Raw genomic sequence first — 17,806 nt, forward strand, 5'->3', positions numbered from 1 at the left:
AATGTCTTTGATGCCTAAAGGTCAAAAACAGTTTAAGCCTTTTCTGTGTGTCATATGACTCTTAACCCAGAAACTCAGATCAGACATCAAGACCCATCGTTCATCCCTCACATACATGAGGACACCATAATGAAGAATAGATCATTAACTTCTTATTGTTCTAGGAGTGAATTGATTTCTATGAAATTGTAAAAATTATAATCAGCTATTTTGAATTTACAGTATCACAACTAGAAAATTTAAATGAAATGAGATGTTTAAAAATTCTGTAAGAACCATCCATCCATTAATTAACATAACTTTGAAAGTTTGTATTGATTCCATCCCTGAAAGTTCTTGATCTGTAACCACATTCTTATATTTCACTGTTACTGAGGACAAGGGAATTCACCTTTCCACTCTTTCTTCACCTTTTCAACTGGAATCTGACTTCACTCCTTGGATTAGTAGAATAGCTTGTATCCTATATACCTGTGTGTACTACTGTGATCTGTCCATTCTACATGTTGATGGAGGAACTCTTCCCCATGTCAGATGCTTGCCCAACAACTATGTTGTGTTTCCCTATCATCTATTGGCACCAAGCCGTGACACCTTTACTCATTATCAGGTGTCCAACCCTCCGCTGCTTCAAGAACTCCTTACCCACACTAGGCAGAGTGGCTTCTTCAGTGACTTTTCAAAATACTGCCTTTTGCTTAGAATGCACTCCTCTCTCTTATGTAAATCATCCCCTTTCTTTCAGAAGGCCCAATTCAAATCTCATCTCCTGCCCTAAACCTTTCCTGATTACACAGCTCATAGCACTGTTCTCTTACTTCAAATTTTTAGTGCACCTTTAGCTAATGTATTATTTCATTTTCATGCTGCTGATAAAGACATACCCGAGACTGGGCAATTTACAAAAGAAAGAGGTTTAATTGGACTTACAGTTCCATGTGGCTAGAGAAGCCTCACCATCATGGTGGAAGGCAAAGAGGAGCAAGTCAGGTCTTACATGGATGGCAGCAGGGAAAGAGAGAGCTTATACAGTGCAATTCCGGTTTTTTAAAACCATCAGATCTTGTGAGAGTCATTCACTCTCACAAGAACAGCACGGGAAAGACTCACCCCATAATTCAGTCATCTCCCACTGGGTCCCTCCCACAACACGTGGGAATTATGGGAGCAATAAAATGAGATTTGGGTGGGGACACAGAGCCAAACCATATCCGCTAAGAGTACAGTTTAGCATTTAATTACTCTTATCCTTTCATGGGTATCAATTCAGTCTCACAGTCTTGATCACAAGCTACTTGAGAGATAGTCCTCCATGGCATTTAGTATGGAGCTAAAATGCAATAGGGACTCTGATTAATTATAAACACGCCATTCTACTGTGGGGTCCATGAGATGGGCTACTGTTCTTGTCTTCATTGCTGATGGACAGTCTGAGACTGCTAAAGCCAGAGGCTTCTATGGAAAGAGTCTGCAGGTGTGTCCCTGGGTGCTCTGCACCCTTAGCTAAAAGTGGAGAAGTGACTCCTGGTGTGTAGAGAGCACCTTATAAAATTGCATTTTCAGAAGGAGAACAACAAAACTGTTGTACAAAGCAGGGCTGCAAATGAATCCTTCATCACTCCAAGGCCAGGAAATCTCTAGGGATGTGGGAAATGATTTCTCTACTTTTTCTTTTCATGTTTTAGCGAGCGGGGTGCTTCCTGGGAAACAATGGGTGGAGGTTTCTTTATTCTTTTCCTTGAATTATAACCCCTAGGTTATAACACTCACATGGGAGTGTCTTCCCCATCTTCCCATGCCCTTCAAAATACCCATCTATCATCCAAAGCAGGTGGGGCATCCTTGTCCCAGAGCCTTCTGTAAGACATTGTAACAGATTCTCATCACCCCATCGGGAGGCTATTCTTCAGTGGTCCCAGTTCTTTTTCTTTGACCCTTTTCTGCTCCTTGGTCTGCACAGAAACTGCAGGGATCAGGCCCTCTGGTCCTGACAGAGGAGGAAAAGAGGACCCTGATCGCTGAGGGCTATCCCATCCCCACCAAATTGCCCCTGTCAAAATCAGAGGAGAAGGCCCTGAAGAAAATTCGGCGGAAGATCAAGAATAAGGTGAGCCTTTCAAATCTAGGCACTTCTAGAGCAGAGACACGAGCAGAATCGAGTCAGCATCCCCTTCCCTGCCTTCCCAATGACCAGCACTACCCCATCCCATGGCAGAGACCAAGGCCAAGCCCCTCCCTTCCCTAGGCCCTGGGAGGAGCATCCTCACCACGTGCCCCTCTCTTCCTCTAGCCCATCCCATCCCTCTTGAGGCCAGCAGACTCCCAAATCAGTGTCTACCTCCTTGGTGCCCACGATGATACATTCAGGGGTGGGAGGAAGCTATTAGAATTTCCATGTAGTTTTTCTTTAAAATCTCAGCCTTTTAAATTTTGGGCTTATGATATATACAATAGTTTCCTCTAGTAGACATATATATGTATTATATATATTATATATGTATTATATATGTTATATATTATATATTATATATGTATTATATATTATATATGTATTATATGTTATATATTATATATGTATTACATATTATATATGTATTATATATGTATTGTATATATACATGTATTATATATTATATATGTATTATATGTATTACATATTATATATGTATTATATATTATATATGTATTATATATATAAAAATACAGCATATATGTATATTGTATATATAATACAGATACATTGAGAGTGCTTGGTTAATTTTTTTTTTCTTGTAGGGTTTAGTGATTACAAAACTTCTGCAGTTTGCTGGTCTGTATTTGGACTCAGTAGTGTCCTACCCCTGGGCCACTCAGTGCTGAGCAGGGCTGATGAAAACCAGGGGGATGGCTGAGGCACAGGCCTACCGGGAGGGTGGGGGCAAAGAGGGAAGGAAGACAAGAGCTTAGTGTCACTCTATCCATGCGCAGAACCAGCAGCAAGTTGATGTATGACCAAGCCCCAGCTGTCTTATTTTATAGATGTAGTTCAGCCAGCAGAGGTCCGGGAGTTAAACTCACTTAAACTCACTTATCTGAGACCACACTGATGGTTTGTGAGCTACATGTTCTGGCCTGGCTCCTTACTCAGTGTCCATTTTTTTCTCTTCTCTTCTTTTCTTTTCTTTCTTTCTTTCTTTTTTTTTTTTTTTTTTGATACAGAGTCTCACTCTGTCACCCAGGCTGGAGTGTAGTGACGTGATCTCAGCTCACTGCAACCTCTGCCTCGCAGGTTCAAGTGATTCTTCTACCTCAGTTTCCCAAGCAGCTGGAACCACAGATGTGCGCCACCATGCCTGGCTAATTTTTTTGTTTTTGTTTTTTGTTTTGAGACGGAGTCTCACTCTGTCACCTAGGCTGGAGTGCAATGGCACAATCTCGGCTCTGTGCAACGTCTGCCTCCCGGGCTCAAGGGATTCTCTTGCCTCAGCCTCCCAAGTAGCTGGGATTACAAGCATGCACCACCGCGCCCAGCTAAATTTTGTATTTTTAGTAGAGATGAGTTTTACCATGTTGCCCAGACTGGTCTTAAACTCCTGACCTCAGGTGATCTACCCGCCTTGGCCTCCCAAAGTGCTGGGATTACAGGCGTGAGCCATTGCGCCCAGCCATTTTTTTGTATTTTTAATGGAGACGGCGTTTCACCATATTGGCCAGGCTGGTCTCGAACTCCTGACCTCAAGTGATGCACCCACCTCAGCCTCCCAAACTGTTGGGATTACAGGCGTGAACCACCGTGCCTGGCCACTCAGTGTCCATTTTACTGGGGGCCTACTTTGTAGGAAAGTAGGTGTGAGTTTGGCAGCTGGAAACCCAGGAGGACAGAATAGGTGACTAGTTGATGAACCAGCAGCTTAAACAAATGGCAAGCAGCTTGCAGAAGTGAGTGGGGCTTTAGTGACTTCTACACTAACCACCTCCTGTCTTAACTGGTTTACTCACAGAGCTGGAAGTTAATCATTCTCCTCCCACCCCTCTCTCTCAGATTTCTGCCCAAGAAAGTAGGAGAAAGAAGAAAGAATACATGGACAGCCTGGAGAAAAAGTAAGCCTGCTGGCAAACTGTTGTGTTCATCGGGCAGTACGGGCAATATGCACTGAGAAATGTGGGTGTGTGGTGAATCGGGGAGAAGCAGTTCAATTCCTCTTTCTGGCCACCTTGGAAACCCGGTGGTTTATCAGCTATATTTTGCCTGCCACCTAGTGGTTATTTGGAGGAGATGTCTATAATAAAGCAAGAAAGAAGTAAAAGCACCTTAGTAGGTGTTTGAATCACACCACAGCCAGCCAGGACCCCGGAGTCCTCAGAGACTTCCTTTCTAACACGTACAAATATTAACATTCCTGCACATTCCTGAAACTCCTAGCAGGAGAAACCCTGTTTTAGCCGAAAGGAGCAGTGCTACTTAATCAGCCCGCATTGGCCAAATTCCCTCACGCTCTAGAGAGGGCACGCAGGGAAAGAAAGATGTCAGGTTGGCGGCCTTTATTTTCCAGCCACTACAATTCATGTTTTTTTGCAAAAACACTTGAAGGCAATCTTTGTTCTTTTAAAAAGTCTATAACATCAGGCGGGCTGTTAGAAAAAGAGGAATTAAATACAGTTTTGTCTTAGCCCTAGAAGTTAGTTCTTCAGCTAACAAACTTAAGACCTTTTTAAGATGGGCATGAGGCCCCAGACCCAGGAATGAACTTCATGTGGATCTGGGGAAGGGAGTGGCTGGTGGTTCCTGGCTGTTTCTCGAAGTTACTATTTAAAGTCTAGTGCTTCTATCACCTGACTTAAGTACTGGTAATGTAGCATTAAGCATAGTCAGCGCTCCATATCTGGGGGTTCCGCGTCCTCAGATTCAACCAACCATGGGTCTAAAATATTCAGAAAAAAACCTCAATAGGCTGGGTGTGATGACTCATTCTTGTAATCCCAGTGCTTTGGGAAGCCAAGGTGAGAGGATTGCTTGAGTTCAGGAGTTCAAGACCAGCCTGGGCAATGTAGCCAGACCCCCTAAAAAATAAAAAAAAAATTAGCCAGGCATGGTGGTGCACATCTGTGGTCCCAGCTACTCAGGAGGCTGAGAGGGGAGAATCACTTGAGCCCAGGAAGTTGAGGCTGCAGTGAGCTGTGATTGTGCCACTGCACTGTAGCCTTGATGATAGAGTGAGACTCTGTCTCAAAAAACCAAAACCAAACAACTCAATAATAATAAAAAAAAAAAACACTTCAACAAAAATTAATACAACTATAAATGCAAGATAACACATATTTACATAGTATTTATATTGTGTTTGGTATTATAAATAACCTAGAGATGATTAACATATACTGGAGGATATGTAAAGGTTATATACAAATACTACACCATTGTATATCAAGGACTTGAGCATTGGAGATTTTGATATCTATGGGGAGTTCTGGAACTAATCCCCCCCGAATACAATGGGATGACTGTAGTTCCATGCTGTCCCCCGTTTTCTATGGGCATCCAGGGTTAAGATGTTTCTATGAAAATCTCTTTACTGTCTCTTTTGGGCATGTGTGCCCCAGCACCGGGATTCCTTGTCCTGGGCTCTTGTCCTCCCTCTTGTCCTGCCCTTTGCTTAAGTCTCTTCACTTCTTATCAGTCCTGGTAAGAGTGTAGCCGGGAGTGTCCAGATCATTGTAGTATAGAGGGAGAAGTATGATGGGCATTGAGAACACTAGGGAGGAGGTGAGAGGAAAGAGGGTTGTAACACCCTAAAAGAGGGTCATATTTTATACCGTCCCTATTCATCTTGCATTATTCAGGCACTTGTCACTCAGCTCCCTCTTTTTTTTTTTTTTTTTGAGACGGAGTCTCACTCTGTGGCCCAGGTTGGAGTACAGTGGCATGATCTTGGCTCACTGCAATCTGCCTCCCAGGTTCAAGTGATTCTTCTGCCTCAGTCTTCCAAGTAGCTGGGATTACAGGCACATACCACCATGCCCAGCTAATTTTTGCATTTTTAGTGAGATGGGATTTCACCATGTTGGCCAGGCTGGTCTTGAGTGATCTGCCTGCCTCAGCTTCCCAAAGTGCTGAGATTACAGGCATGAGCCACTATGCCTGGCCCCAGCTCCTTTTCTTCTTTCTTTTCTTTCTCTCTCTCTCTCTCTCTCTCTCTCCTTCCTTTCCCTCCCTCCCTCCCTCCCTCCCTCCCTCCCTCCCTTCCTTCCTTCCTCTTTCTTTCCTTTCTTTCTTGTCTCTCTCTGTCACCAGGCTGGAGTGCAGTGGCTATCTTGCCTCACTGCAACCTCCGACTCCCAGGTTCAAGCGATTCTCCTGCCTTAGCCTCCCGAGTAGCTGGGCATGCCACCATGCCCAGCTAATTTTTGTATTTTTAGTAGAGACAGGGTTTCACCGTGTTGGCCAGGATGGTCTTGATCTCCTGACCTCATGATCCGCCTGCCTCAGCCTCCCAAAGTGCTGGGATTATAGGCGTGAGCCACCACACCCGGCCAATTTTTTTTTTTCTTAAGTCTCTTCGTCCTTCTTTCCATACTTTCCCACACTTCCATGGAGTAGCAGATCCCCCCAACCCTCATTTTCCTCATCCCCACCTACCCTAGCTCCTGGCTTAGTGTTTGCTCTATGGATAATAATTTTCTTCTTTCTCCCTCTTTTGTAGAGTGGAGTCTTGTTCAACTGAGAACTTGGAGCTTCGGAAGAAGGTAGAGGTTTTAGAGAACACTAACAGGTAAGTGTCACTGGGCTGAGAGCTGATCGTGCTGCCAAATGGAAGGTGGGGAAGAAAGAGGATAGAATCCAGAACCAGGGATGGAAGAAAAGTAAAGGAGGTCACAGTGAAAGTGCAGATGTGCTGAGATGCTCAGCATGGCCAAACTCTACCCACCCGCTCCTGCTACACACACACATATGCACACACGCATGCACACGTGCTACTCTCTCACACACAAACACATATGCACACATGCTGTCATATTCACATCCTCAATACACATGGACATACTCTCATATGCACACACATGCACACACATGTACACATACATGCATATTCTTTTCCTAAATGATATAGCATTGAAGAAGAAGGTGATCATGACAAGGACTATTACTAGGGGGTTAAAAAAGAGGCTTAGAGGAGAATAAGATCAACAAGCCTGATTCTCCTGAAAATGACATCAAAATTTAGAGGTGAACAAGGAGGCACTGGCCACTTCGTTATAATCCAATTTTAGTAGCAAATGATACTTACTAGTTTAAAAAAAGAGAAAATCATTGGTGTTTTTTTTTCTTTGTTTTGAGATGGAGTCTTGCTCTGTCACCCAGGCTAGAGTGCAGTGGCATGATCTCGGCTCACTGCAAGCTCTGCCTCCCGGGTTCAAGTGATTCTCCTGCCTCAGCCTCCCAAGCAGCTGGGACTACAGGCATGTGCTACCACGACCGGCTAATTTTTGTATTTTTTTTAGTAGAGATGGGGTTTCACCATGTTGGCCAGGATGGTCTCAATCTCCTGACCTCATGATCCACCCCCCTTGGCCTCCCAAAATGCTGGAATTACATGTCAGAGCCACTGTGCCCAGCTGAAAATTGTTTTTTAAATTTGTTTTTAAAAATTAACTAGTTTGTTAATTAATTGCATTTCAAACCCATTTTACAAAAATTATAATGGTACCAAGTTGATAAATTCCTCTGGCACTTACTGTGCCAAGTGCTGTTTTAAGCACTTTACAGCTATGAACTCATTTAGCCCTATGAGGTGCCATTATTATCATCCTCACTATATAGAGGAGGTAACTGAAACTCAGAAAGTTTAGGTGATTTGTCCAAGGTCACACAGTAAATGCTAAAGCTGCATTTGAACCCAGGTGGTCTGGCTCTGGAGTCTCAGTATAGGAGGAGTATATGGAGGTTTATGTCTGGGTCATACGCAAGAGGAAGGGGTGAAAGTGCAGGGTTAAGAAACTGGCTTTTGGGGAGTTTCATCCAGAATGTATGTGTTCATGTGCACACGTGATACGTACCTGTGCTGTGACAATTATTTCTTAGTCAGAGACTCCTGTCACCCTGAGTGTTAGAGATCCAACAAATTAAGCAGAGAAAAATGAACTTACTGGGTAAACAAAAATTTAATCAGATTAAGGGTCAGCATTAATGCCCAGTAACAGTTGTGCAAATATTAAGGGATCAGTTTAAATCTCTTTTCATGTTATTTGATAATAACAAATGAATTTAATTCCCATTTCCTGATTCTTTATGGTTTGTTGCTCAAAAAGCTGGCTAATATAGACATAAGCTAAAACTACCATCAGTGGGATCCCCCTGAAATTTTCTCTGCATTTCTGGGAACGTGTGCTCAGAGAGCAGTCAGGGACAGTTCACCGCAAGTGCTCTGTAAGACAGACTGCCCGAAGGGAGGAAGCGCCACCAACTTAGCTTGGCATTACCTTGATCTCAGGAGGCAAGGGAGCTGGTTTCACTGCTTGCCTTTGGCCGTTGGTCTCCTGGAGCTTCCTCTCTTTTTATCTCCACTTCCTCTCCCCTGGGGGGATTGCCTGAGGCGGCTCTGGTTCTCTGGATCCTGCCCAGCCAGCATCTGTATCCAAGTTTTTAGCATTCTGAGCAGATATCCCGGCACCCATCCTGGCACTTGCTCCTGCAGCAGTCCCATGTTCCTAAGTGGGTGGGACAAATCCCGGCCAGGAATTCGTGAAAAGGGAAGAGCAATCTGTCAAAGACCTCCTTGGAGTTCGCGTTCAGGTTTCGTCCTCTACAGCCTCAGTGTCAGCTCTTCCCTCGGCCACATGGGGGCAGCAGAGGCACAGCAGGGATGTGCTGGGGGCAAAGTCGGGCTGTGTGAGGGAGAAGGACCGATCCACCACCTTGCCTGGGCAGTCTCTCCTCTCCTCTGCAGGTGGACTGTGCTGCTTGTTCGTTCGTCCCTCCCTCCCTCCCTCCCTCCCTTCCTTCCCTTCCTTCCCTCCTCTTTTCTTTCTCTTTCTTTTTTCTTTTTCTTTTTTCTTCTTTTTCTTCATTTCTTCCTTCCCTTCCTTCCTTTCTTTTTTCCTTCCTTTCCTTTCCTTTCTCTTTCCTTCCTCCCTTCATCCCCCCTCCCTCCTTTCCTCCCTCCTTGCACATTTTCATTTTTGTTTGCTTGTTTGAGTCAGATATCCAAATAAGGGCCATGTGTTCAAACTGTTTGATCCGTCCATTATATCTTTTTGTCTGTACGTTCTCTTGAATGTCTTTGCTGTTATCTAGTAAAGGCCGAGTCAGTTGTCCTATAGAGTCTTCCGTGGTCTTCGTTTACTTGTAGTATCCTTGCGGTGTCTGTTAGCATAGTCCTACGCCCACTACAGACTCTACTTTGTTTGGTTTCAGTTTTCGGTAAGAATTCGTCATAGGTTCCACTACACGCCTCTATCAGAAGGAACATAAAATTTGCGTATTTGGTTCTCAACAATGTACACTTATTAACTAGAGAGATCAATACATTAGGGGTTTGAAAGTAGCCTTGTAGAATTCTATCGTTTCTCCTCCAGTTATTAGCAGAATATTTTTGTAAAGCGAGACTCTTCATCATTAACGAACATGGGTGCACAGGTAACTCTATAAGATGCTGATTTCATTGTCTTTGGGTATATACCAGCAGAGGGATTGCTGGCTTATATGCGAGTTCTGTTTTTAATATTTTGAGGAACCTCTACACTGTTTTTCATAATGGTTTTACTAATTTACATTACCACCAGCAGTGTGGAAGGGTCCTTTTCTCCACACCCTTTCCAACACTGGTCACGCCTTGTCTTTTTTATAATGATTGTACTAACAGATGTGAAGTGATATCATGTAAGGTTTTGATTTGTGTTTCTCTGACGACTAGTGTCAGTGAGCACCTTTTCATATACCAGTTGACCATTTTTATGTTTTCTTTAGAGACGTGTCTATTCAGGTTCTTTGCCCATTTTTAAAAATTGGGTTTTGTTTTTGTTTTTGCTGTTGAGTTGTATGAATTCCTTATATATTTTTAATATTAACCCCTCATGGTTTATATGGTTTGCAAACATTTTCTCCCAATCTGTGGGGTGCCTTTTCATTTTGTTAATTGTTTTTTGTTGTTGTTGTACAGAAGCTTCTTAGTTTGATATAGTTTTACTTGTTTATCATATGTTTCAGACTTAAGGAAGATGCATACATAATATGTGCTCCTTGTAAAAATAATGTAGAAAAAAATAGAATCCTTTCACTCAGAACTGTCTTTATGTTTTGGAATATTTTATGTGTACGTATTTATATTGTGCATACTTCTTTGTTAAGAACTATTTCCACATAACAAAACACTGGACATATTCTCATACATTTCTACAGGATCTTTGACTCACCATTAAAAATAATCTACCTTGGTCAGGTGCAGTGGCTCACCACTGTAATCCCAGCAGTTTGGGAGGCCAAGGCAGGTGGATCACCTGTTGGTCAGAGATCCAACATGGTGAAACCCCATCTTTACTAAAAATACAAAAATTATCCAGGCATGGTGGCAGATGCCTATAATCCCAGCTACTCGGGAGACCGAGGCAGGAGAATCACTTGAACCTGGGAGGCAGAGGTTGCAGTGAGCCGAGATTGTGCCATTGCACTCCAGTCTGGGTGACAGAGCAAGACTCCATCTCAAATAATAATAATAATAATAACCTGCTTCATGCTATTGGGATCTTTAGCCTTCCCTGATAGGCTGCTGTAACTAAATGTGACCAGGGCTAGTTTAGCCACCTGTTAAAGCAGGGAAAGTTTTTTGTTTGTTTATGTGTTGTCAGTGTTATTAAGGTATAATTGACAAAATTGCATATTTTTACAGTATACAATGTAACGAGTTGATGTATGTGTATATTGTGAAATGATTATCACAATCAGGCTAATTAACACATCCATCACTTCACATAGTTACCTTTCTTTTTTCTTTTTGGTGCAAATGCTTAAGAGCTACTCTCTTAGCACATTTCAAGTATATGATATGGCATTTTTAATTCTAGTCACCATGCTGTACAGTAGATCCTCAGAATGTATTTACCTTATAACTGAAACTTTGTACTCTTTGACCAGTTCTCCCACTCCCAGCCCCTGGTGACCACCTTTCTATTCTCTTGTTTCTGTGAGTTTGACTTATTTTTTTTTTTTTAGGTGTAAGTGATACTATACAGTATTTGTCTTTGTCTGGCTTACTTTACTTACAAAGCAGGACAAGTGTGTTGATGTTCCTCTTCCCCTTGGCCTCCTTCCCTGTACTCTGTGCCTTCCCTTGACTCTAGGAGTGCAGTGGCTCCGTTTGGCTTCTTCTCCCATTTCTACCTCTTCAAGACTCACCTCTCCTCGTGGACAAAACTTTTATGGTAGTAATGGCTGGCAATGGATTCATCTGTGATCTTCCCACAGATAATTGTAGCAGGGACCTCCTAAGGTCATATAAGACCAGTAGCTTTTAAGGCTGGGCGCGGTGGCTCACGCCTGTAATCCCAGCATTTTGGGAGGCTATGGCTGGTGGATCACCTGAGGTTGGGAGTTCAAGACCAGCCTGATCAACATGGAGAAACCCCGTATCTACTAAAGATACAAAATTAGCTGGGCATAGTGGCGTGTGCCTGTAATCCCAGCTACTCAGGAGGCTGAGGCGGGAGAATCACTTGAACCTGGGAGGCGGAGGTTGCGGTGAGCTGAGATTGCGCCATTGCACTCTAGCCTGGGCAACAAGAGCAAAACTCCATCTCAAAACAAACAGACAAACAAAATCAGTAGCTTTTAATGTATTTTGGCTCGAGAGGGAAGTAAATAAAAGCAGGGCTGCCTCACTCAAACAGGGGGAATGGACCTAGACTTCCTCTGACTGCTCTTCCCCCTTTCTCTTTGTTTTCTGCCAAGGGCCTCTGTGGTACTCAGAGAACACCACGCTAACCAGAATGACTGATGTAAGCATTGGCAATGCCCTGCCCTAGAGCCAGCCATGGGGAACTGGTGATTGGGGCGCTGGGCAAGGGAAGACGTCGGGACCCCTTTACTCACATCGCCCCATGCAGGTGACCGGTGTTTGAGCTGTGTGCAGGGCTGGGCTGGGGGATGCACACCTGTGTGTGTGTTCCTGTTGGTGCTTCTCATATTATCATCCTTCAGAGGCAGCTGGATGGAAGTAGAACAACTTTGATAAGTGAACAGGATCCTGGGTCACCAGAAATGGGGAGTGGAGAGGCCTTGGGGGCCATTGTTTCATGTGGCGTGGCATGGCATGGCAGGGAAGGGGAGTGGCTGTTTCATCACTGACCAAATGGAAGAAAATGATACCTCTTTACTTTTTTTCCACTCCTATACAATACCCCACAGGGGACTTTCCCATCTACCCAGATGAAAATTTGTGCTCCAATTATGAGTCAATCCTGAGTTAGTTTTTCTTTCTTTCTTTTTTTTTGTACTGGACTCAGCGGCAGCCACCTAGCCTATTACTGATTTCTAGGTGAAAAGACCTTTTATCTGAGCCATGGGAACTGGAAGAGGACAGGGCTGGGAGAGATGAGGAAGTCCTCTTCATCTTTCTTCGGTGTTTCTCTGGGAGCCTCTCGGAACAGAGCTGAAGTGTGTGAAAGCACCTTCACACTTCCTTTGCTGAGGTGATCCGCTAATTGCATGCTATCAGGAAATGTGTAAGATGGGAGTGAGATGGTTTCCCAGGGGGCCCTCCTTCCTGTGCTCCATCAAGAAATACATTTTCACTTGCCAGTGTCTGGGCAGTGCCCGTGTGTGGCTGCTAGAGAATCCTTCTGGCTTTTCTAAGTGAATGCACCTCTCTAAGCTGCAAGCTCTCTGGATGGCCCCACCCTGGTCTCATCCCTAAGAAATCTTGTCATTTTTTCCCACTGGTATAGTTTTCTTCTGCACAAGTGATGCACATACACTGGCCGGCCCATCACTTGTAGGCGTTTGTGGCTCAGTTTGCTCCATTTATTACTTATTTTGTTATCAGGCTTCTTCAGGGCTGTGAGCCGCAGCCTCTCTCCTTGAGCATGGATTTGTAGAATTGTAGGAGCTTAGACTTGATTTACACCTTAGACATCATTGTATTGAACTGCTAATCACTTTATTTTACAGAAGGAGAAACTGAGGCCTGGTGGGGTTAAAGTCATCTAAACATTTAGAGCTAGAAGGGGGTGAGAACTTGGTCACTTAACTTTTGAACTGGCCCTACTTCGGTTTCTCTTGCTGCTGTGCCTCTTGCTCCTTCAAGGACCTTGCCCCAGCAAGAGCCAACTTTAGACCTAGACACAAGGGCCCTTGATTTGGACTCAGTGTTCTAGAGGGCCCTGTGCTGGCTGTCCTTTAGCCATGTCCCCCTCCATGGGATGCGTAGTTGGCAGGAACAAAGGGATGCGTCCATCTGGAGTTCTCACCCTAGCCCTCTAGAACTTACCCTACTACCTAGGATCTTGGAATTCCCTGTCCAAAGGTCTTAGCTCATTTCCAGGGCCTATGTGGACTTCTACTCCAAATCTGTTCTCTGAAGGGCAAACCTGGGGACCAGCGGGCACCAATGAAGCCAGTGGGGTAGACAGAGACAGCTCTTTGTGAGGGCTGCATATAGAGTTTGAACCAGGGCTCGTGTGTGCATGATATCCTTCACAATATGTCAGCTCTGGGATTCAATTTAGCCTTATTTGTAGAAGACATGCGATTCCTGGGTCAGAGACAAAGGACTGTATTGCTCAGCAGGCAGTATGAGCGTAAGCGTATATGTATCAGTTCTCCTTGCCCCCAGGAGCCAGGACAGATCCGGGTGGATGCTGTGCTCTCAGTGGGGATTGTGTCACAGCTAAGGAAGCCTGAGCTTGGAGAATCCACTGCTTTTATAGCAAGCAATCAATAAGCCTGCTTCTTGCCCAGAGAGAGACATTACCTCATCTGTTCAGGTTACCAGCTTCATAACAACCTTGAGAGGTGGCCCATCATAAAAGAGCAGTGAGAGCCTTTCCATCTTGGCATCCCCAGCAGAATGTATAGGAACACAAGAAGACCCAAGAGACTGTCTCTCTCCAATGGAGTGGAGCAGGCTGAGGCCTGGGGTAGTTCTGCTTATACTACCACATTTTGGCAAGCAGCCCTGGGAAGTCCAAGAATTCTAGTTCAAACCTGGCCATAGAGGGAGCCGGAAGGAGCAGGTGTTGGGTTGTTTGGCTTGGAGTAAGGCAAGGAGAAACCTTAAGATGTGTGGCATGGGGACTTCATTTGTACACTTTCCTCGGACCTCACAAGTAAGGGACATGCTTGCCTGACATTTATCTCTATTGTTATCAGAAATAAGAATTCTTTAATCTTTCTCTTTGATCTTCCTCTTAGCTATAGTCTTTAACTCTACTTTTCTTGTTCTTGAAAATCTCTATATGGTTCCTGTTAAAGGTCTTTCCAGCCAAGTTTACTGGGCTTTGACTGGATTCTGGCTCTCCTGGTCTGTTTGTTTAGCCCACACAGCTGTGTCTGTTTGCACTAATTTTGTGTATTTGTTCCCTACACACTATTACGGTTTTCTGTGTGTGGGTTCATCTCTTCTCTCTTAGACTGACAATAACTGGCTGAACCCACCCCCAGCTGCACACAGAGAAGCTATTTGAGGACTGATAAATGACCCAAGTTCCTCTACTATACACTTTTACCTTGGTTTTAATTCACTTTTCGTTTCTCCATTATCTCTAATTTCTGGTTGTGCGAAGAGTATGAACTTTCTTTTCACGTGGAAATATTTCAAACTTCAAAGGATTATTGGGCACTAAACTATGTTCCCCAGAGAGATGAGAAAGGCGTTTTAGTGTAATTTAGTGTAAAGTTCAAAATTCCACAGCCTCAGGTTTTGTTCCTCGGCCAGTGTTTGTTCCTGGGTCGGGAGGTAATCTAGCATTTCAGAAATGCCCTCTGCTTCCTGCAAAATCAAGGAGCCTCTTGTAATGTAGCAATTAACACAGGAAGAAAAAGGAGAAAATTTATACCCCCTTTTTTTTCTTTTAGGCCAGAGCCCCATGAACAGCCTTCAAAACTTAAGTAAAAGACTGTAAACATAGGTATTTACTCAAGGTTTAGGAGTCTGAGCTGATATGGTTGTCTTTTGTGTATGACACACTTTAGTATTTAAAAGTCTTTGAGATTGTTCATGATTTTCCTTACATATCCTTATGAAATGTGTAGAACTTGTAATTATTAACATTGTATCCGGCCACCTCCCTGCCGTCCATCCCGGGACTTTGAGGTAGAGGTTTCAGCTGTTGGACACGCCCTCCTCACCTCAGAATCTCCCAGGCACTAACTCTACATGTGACTCAAGTGGGGTGGGAAGGGATTCAGGGGGGATTTTGCCTCAGAAGGACATGGATGCTCACCTCTTCCATCATTAGGCCACCTGATCGTCGCTTGAGTTTTGTCTTTTTTTGAGATGGAGTCTCACTCTGTCACTCAGGCTGGAGTGCAGTGGCATCATCTTGGCCCACTGCAACCTCCGCCTTCCGGGTTCAAGCGATTCTTGTTCCTCAGACTCCCAGGTAGCTGGGACTACAGGCACACACCACCACGCCTGGCTAATTTTTGTATTTTAGTAGAGACGGGATTTTGCCATGTTGGCCAGGCTGGTCTCGAATGCCTGACCTCAAGTGATCCGCTCACCTCAGCCTCCCAAAGTGCTGGGATTACAGGCATGAGCCACCATGCCTGGCCAAGTTCTGTGGTTTTTTTTTGTTTGTTTGTTTGTTTTTTTATTGTGTGCTCTAGATAAGTGACACTCAAGCTTTTTGGATTGTACAATTATTTTAGTTTATGCAGTGTCAGTGGCACACCAGACATACCACACGAACATGTGCGTATACACATACACCTCACTAATATGAATGCTGCACAAATCGATAGTTCTTTACGGCATACAGTGCCCTCTGATATTGTGTATTCTGTTTGATTCCATTTCATTAAAAACATATACCAGTCACAACCCAATTGATTTCACAAACTCACGAATGGTTCATGGTTTGGAATTTGGAAGTTATTGCTCTAGGTGCTTCCATAAGGCTGTGAAAAAGTTCCTTCATCTCAGAAGGTGGGTGATATACCCAGGGAATAGTTTACAATATGTGCACCTGCACACACCACTTCCCAGAGAGTTCCATTTCTAAGCTGTGTTACAAGATTTGATGAAAGTATATCTACAGAGAGGGCCTAAGTTGAAGCTCCCAACACAGCAAATAATTGGGAACCACCACTTTTTGTTTTTTTCCCCTGGTCCTGGTTTCTGACTCCAGTGAGAAATTAGGTTCCTGAATGTTCAAAGTCCAACATTCAATACCTGTATGACTGTTCTCATTCTTTCTTTCGCAAATAAGGAAACACATACAAAAAGCAAAATTAAACCAAAGACAAAGAAAACACGAGACTGTTGATGCATTTCCCAGTTATTGTAAGATTGTGTCTCCCACTCTTGGATGCTTCTGAATGTTTTGCCCCATTTCCTTTGATGCCTCCCAAGATATAGGGTGATGGTTTATTTTGGGCAAGGCTGGCAGCTGCTTTCGACTGCTCTTTTGCAAGGAACTGCATGAGGATAGCCACTGAGTTTATTTTTACATCTCACCACAGGACAGAATCCACATTTTCAATCAAGTGTTGGACACTCCAATTTAACAAGTTGTGAAAAATCTGTTGGCCCAGATAAACGTATGCTAAGAGTATTCCTTTCTCTAAATTAAGATTTTGTTCCCGGAAGCCCAAGAATTCATTAAGGCCATAATTAGGCATGATCACTGATGATTTAAAATACAATAATAAAGAGGAAGTTTATGCTGAGCTTCGTAGGCACCATTGGATCTGTCCTGCGGTTGACTTTTTATAGCTGTAGTTTAAAAATAACTTTTCCATTTCATCTGCTGGCTGCCTTTTCTCCACCCAGCCCTTCATGTAAGTAGGGTGGGGGTTGTCATCCAAGCTCCCATTGCCGCAGGCAATGACATCTGTTTCAGTGACATCAGAGAAAGTGCCACATCATCTCAAACCAACATATCAGTTATGAGGTCACAGGCTTTCCCATAAAAAGGGCTGGCCTCATCTGTCATCAGTGAAAAGAGACAGCAAGCACCCTTCAAAGATGTATCTGCTTCAGCAAACCCGGAGTTACCCTGGGAGCATACTCTCATGATTCCATTAGCTGATGTGGTCAAGGGAATTCATCTGAGTAGCTGCCGAAGCTTAGAACTTAACTTGATTAAAGGCACATATCTGTCGTCCTCTGATTGAAACTCAGGTGTCTTTGCTTTAGAGCCAATCCTCCTGTTTTGATCTATATGCATCAGCTTAGCAATTCTAAAGCCATCTCATCAGCTTTTTTGGTGCTTGACAGAGGGACAGATTTTATATTTTCCATTTTTCTAAATAAAGCCCAGGCTTGTCTTCCTGACACCTTAACTAGGCAAGGAGTACCCTTGATTCTTTTATCTATTATCTGCATTTTATCTTTGGTGTACCCAGAGAAAATACCACACAATAGTCATTTGCCTTGATGGGTTCTGTGTCGTTGTTACTGAAATTTTGTTAGTATGCGTCTTCTTGCCATTGGAATGGGTTTTATTGTGGCTCTTCCATCTAAGGCTTAGTCTCTTTTAATAGTAATATTTTCATATTTAATGGTGGACATATCTGCCAGTTGGGCTGGTGTCAATATAATGTCACTGGAGTTAAGAAAAATATACTTAAGATATGCTTTATTATTAATTTGAGTAGGTTATTGATTAGGGTACC

At 43.6% G+C, this 17,806-nt stretch overlaps 1 protein-coding gene across 3 annotated transcripts in view; it reads left to right on the forward strand.

Annotated features, from left to right (window-relative positions):
• LOC105471318 (cAMP responsive element binding protein 3 like 2) overlaps positions 1-17,806 on the forward strand; it is a 128,881-nt gene that overhangs the window by 94,762 nt on the left and 16,313 nt on the right. For all 3 annotated transcript variants that reach the window (XM_071094414.1, XM_011723742.2, XM_011723747.2), the window contains exons 6-8: positions 1,961-2,107; positions 4,022-4,080; positions 6,681-6,749. In XM_071094414.1, the coding sequence (XP_070950515.1) occupies positions 1,961-2,107; positions 4,022-4,080; positions 6,681-6,749 (275 nt within the window). The remainder of the gene's footprint in view (positions 1-1,960; positions 2,108-4,021; positions 4,081-6,680; positions 6,750-17,806) is intronic.

Source organism: Macaca nemestrina, chromosome 4 (assembly GCF_043159975.1).
Source record: "Macaca nemestrina isolate mMacNem1 chromosome 4, mMacNem.hap1, whole genome shotgun sequence".
NCBI classification, from domain to species: Eukaryota; Metazoa; Chordata; class Mammalia; order Primates; family Cercopithecidae; genus Macaca; species Macaca nemestrina.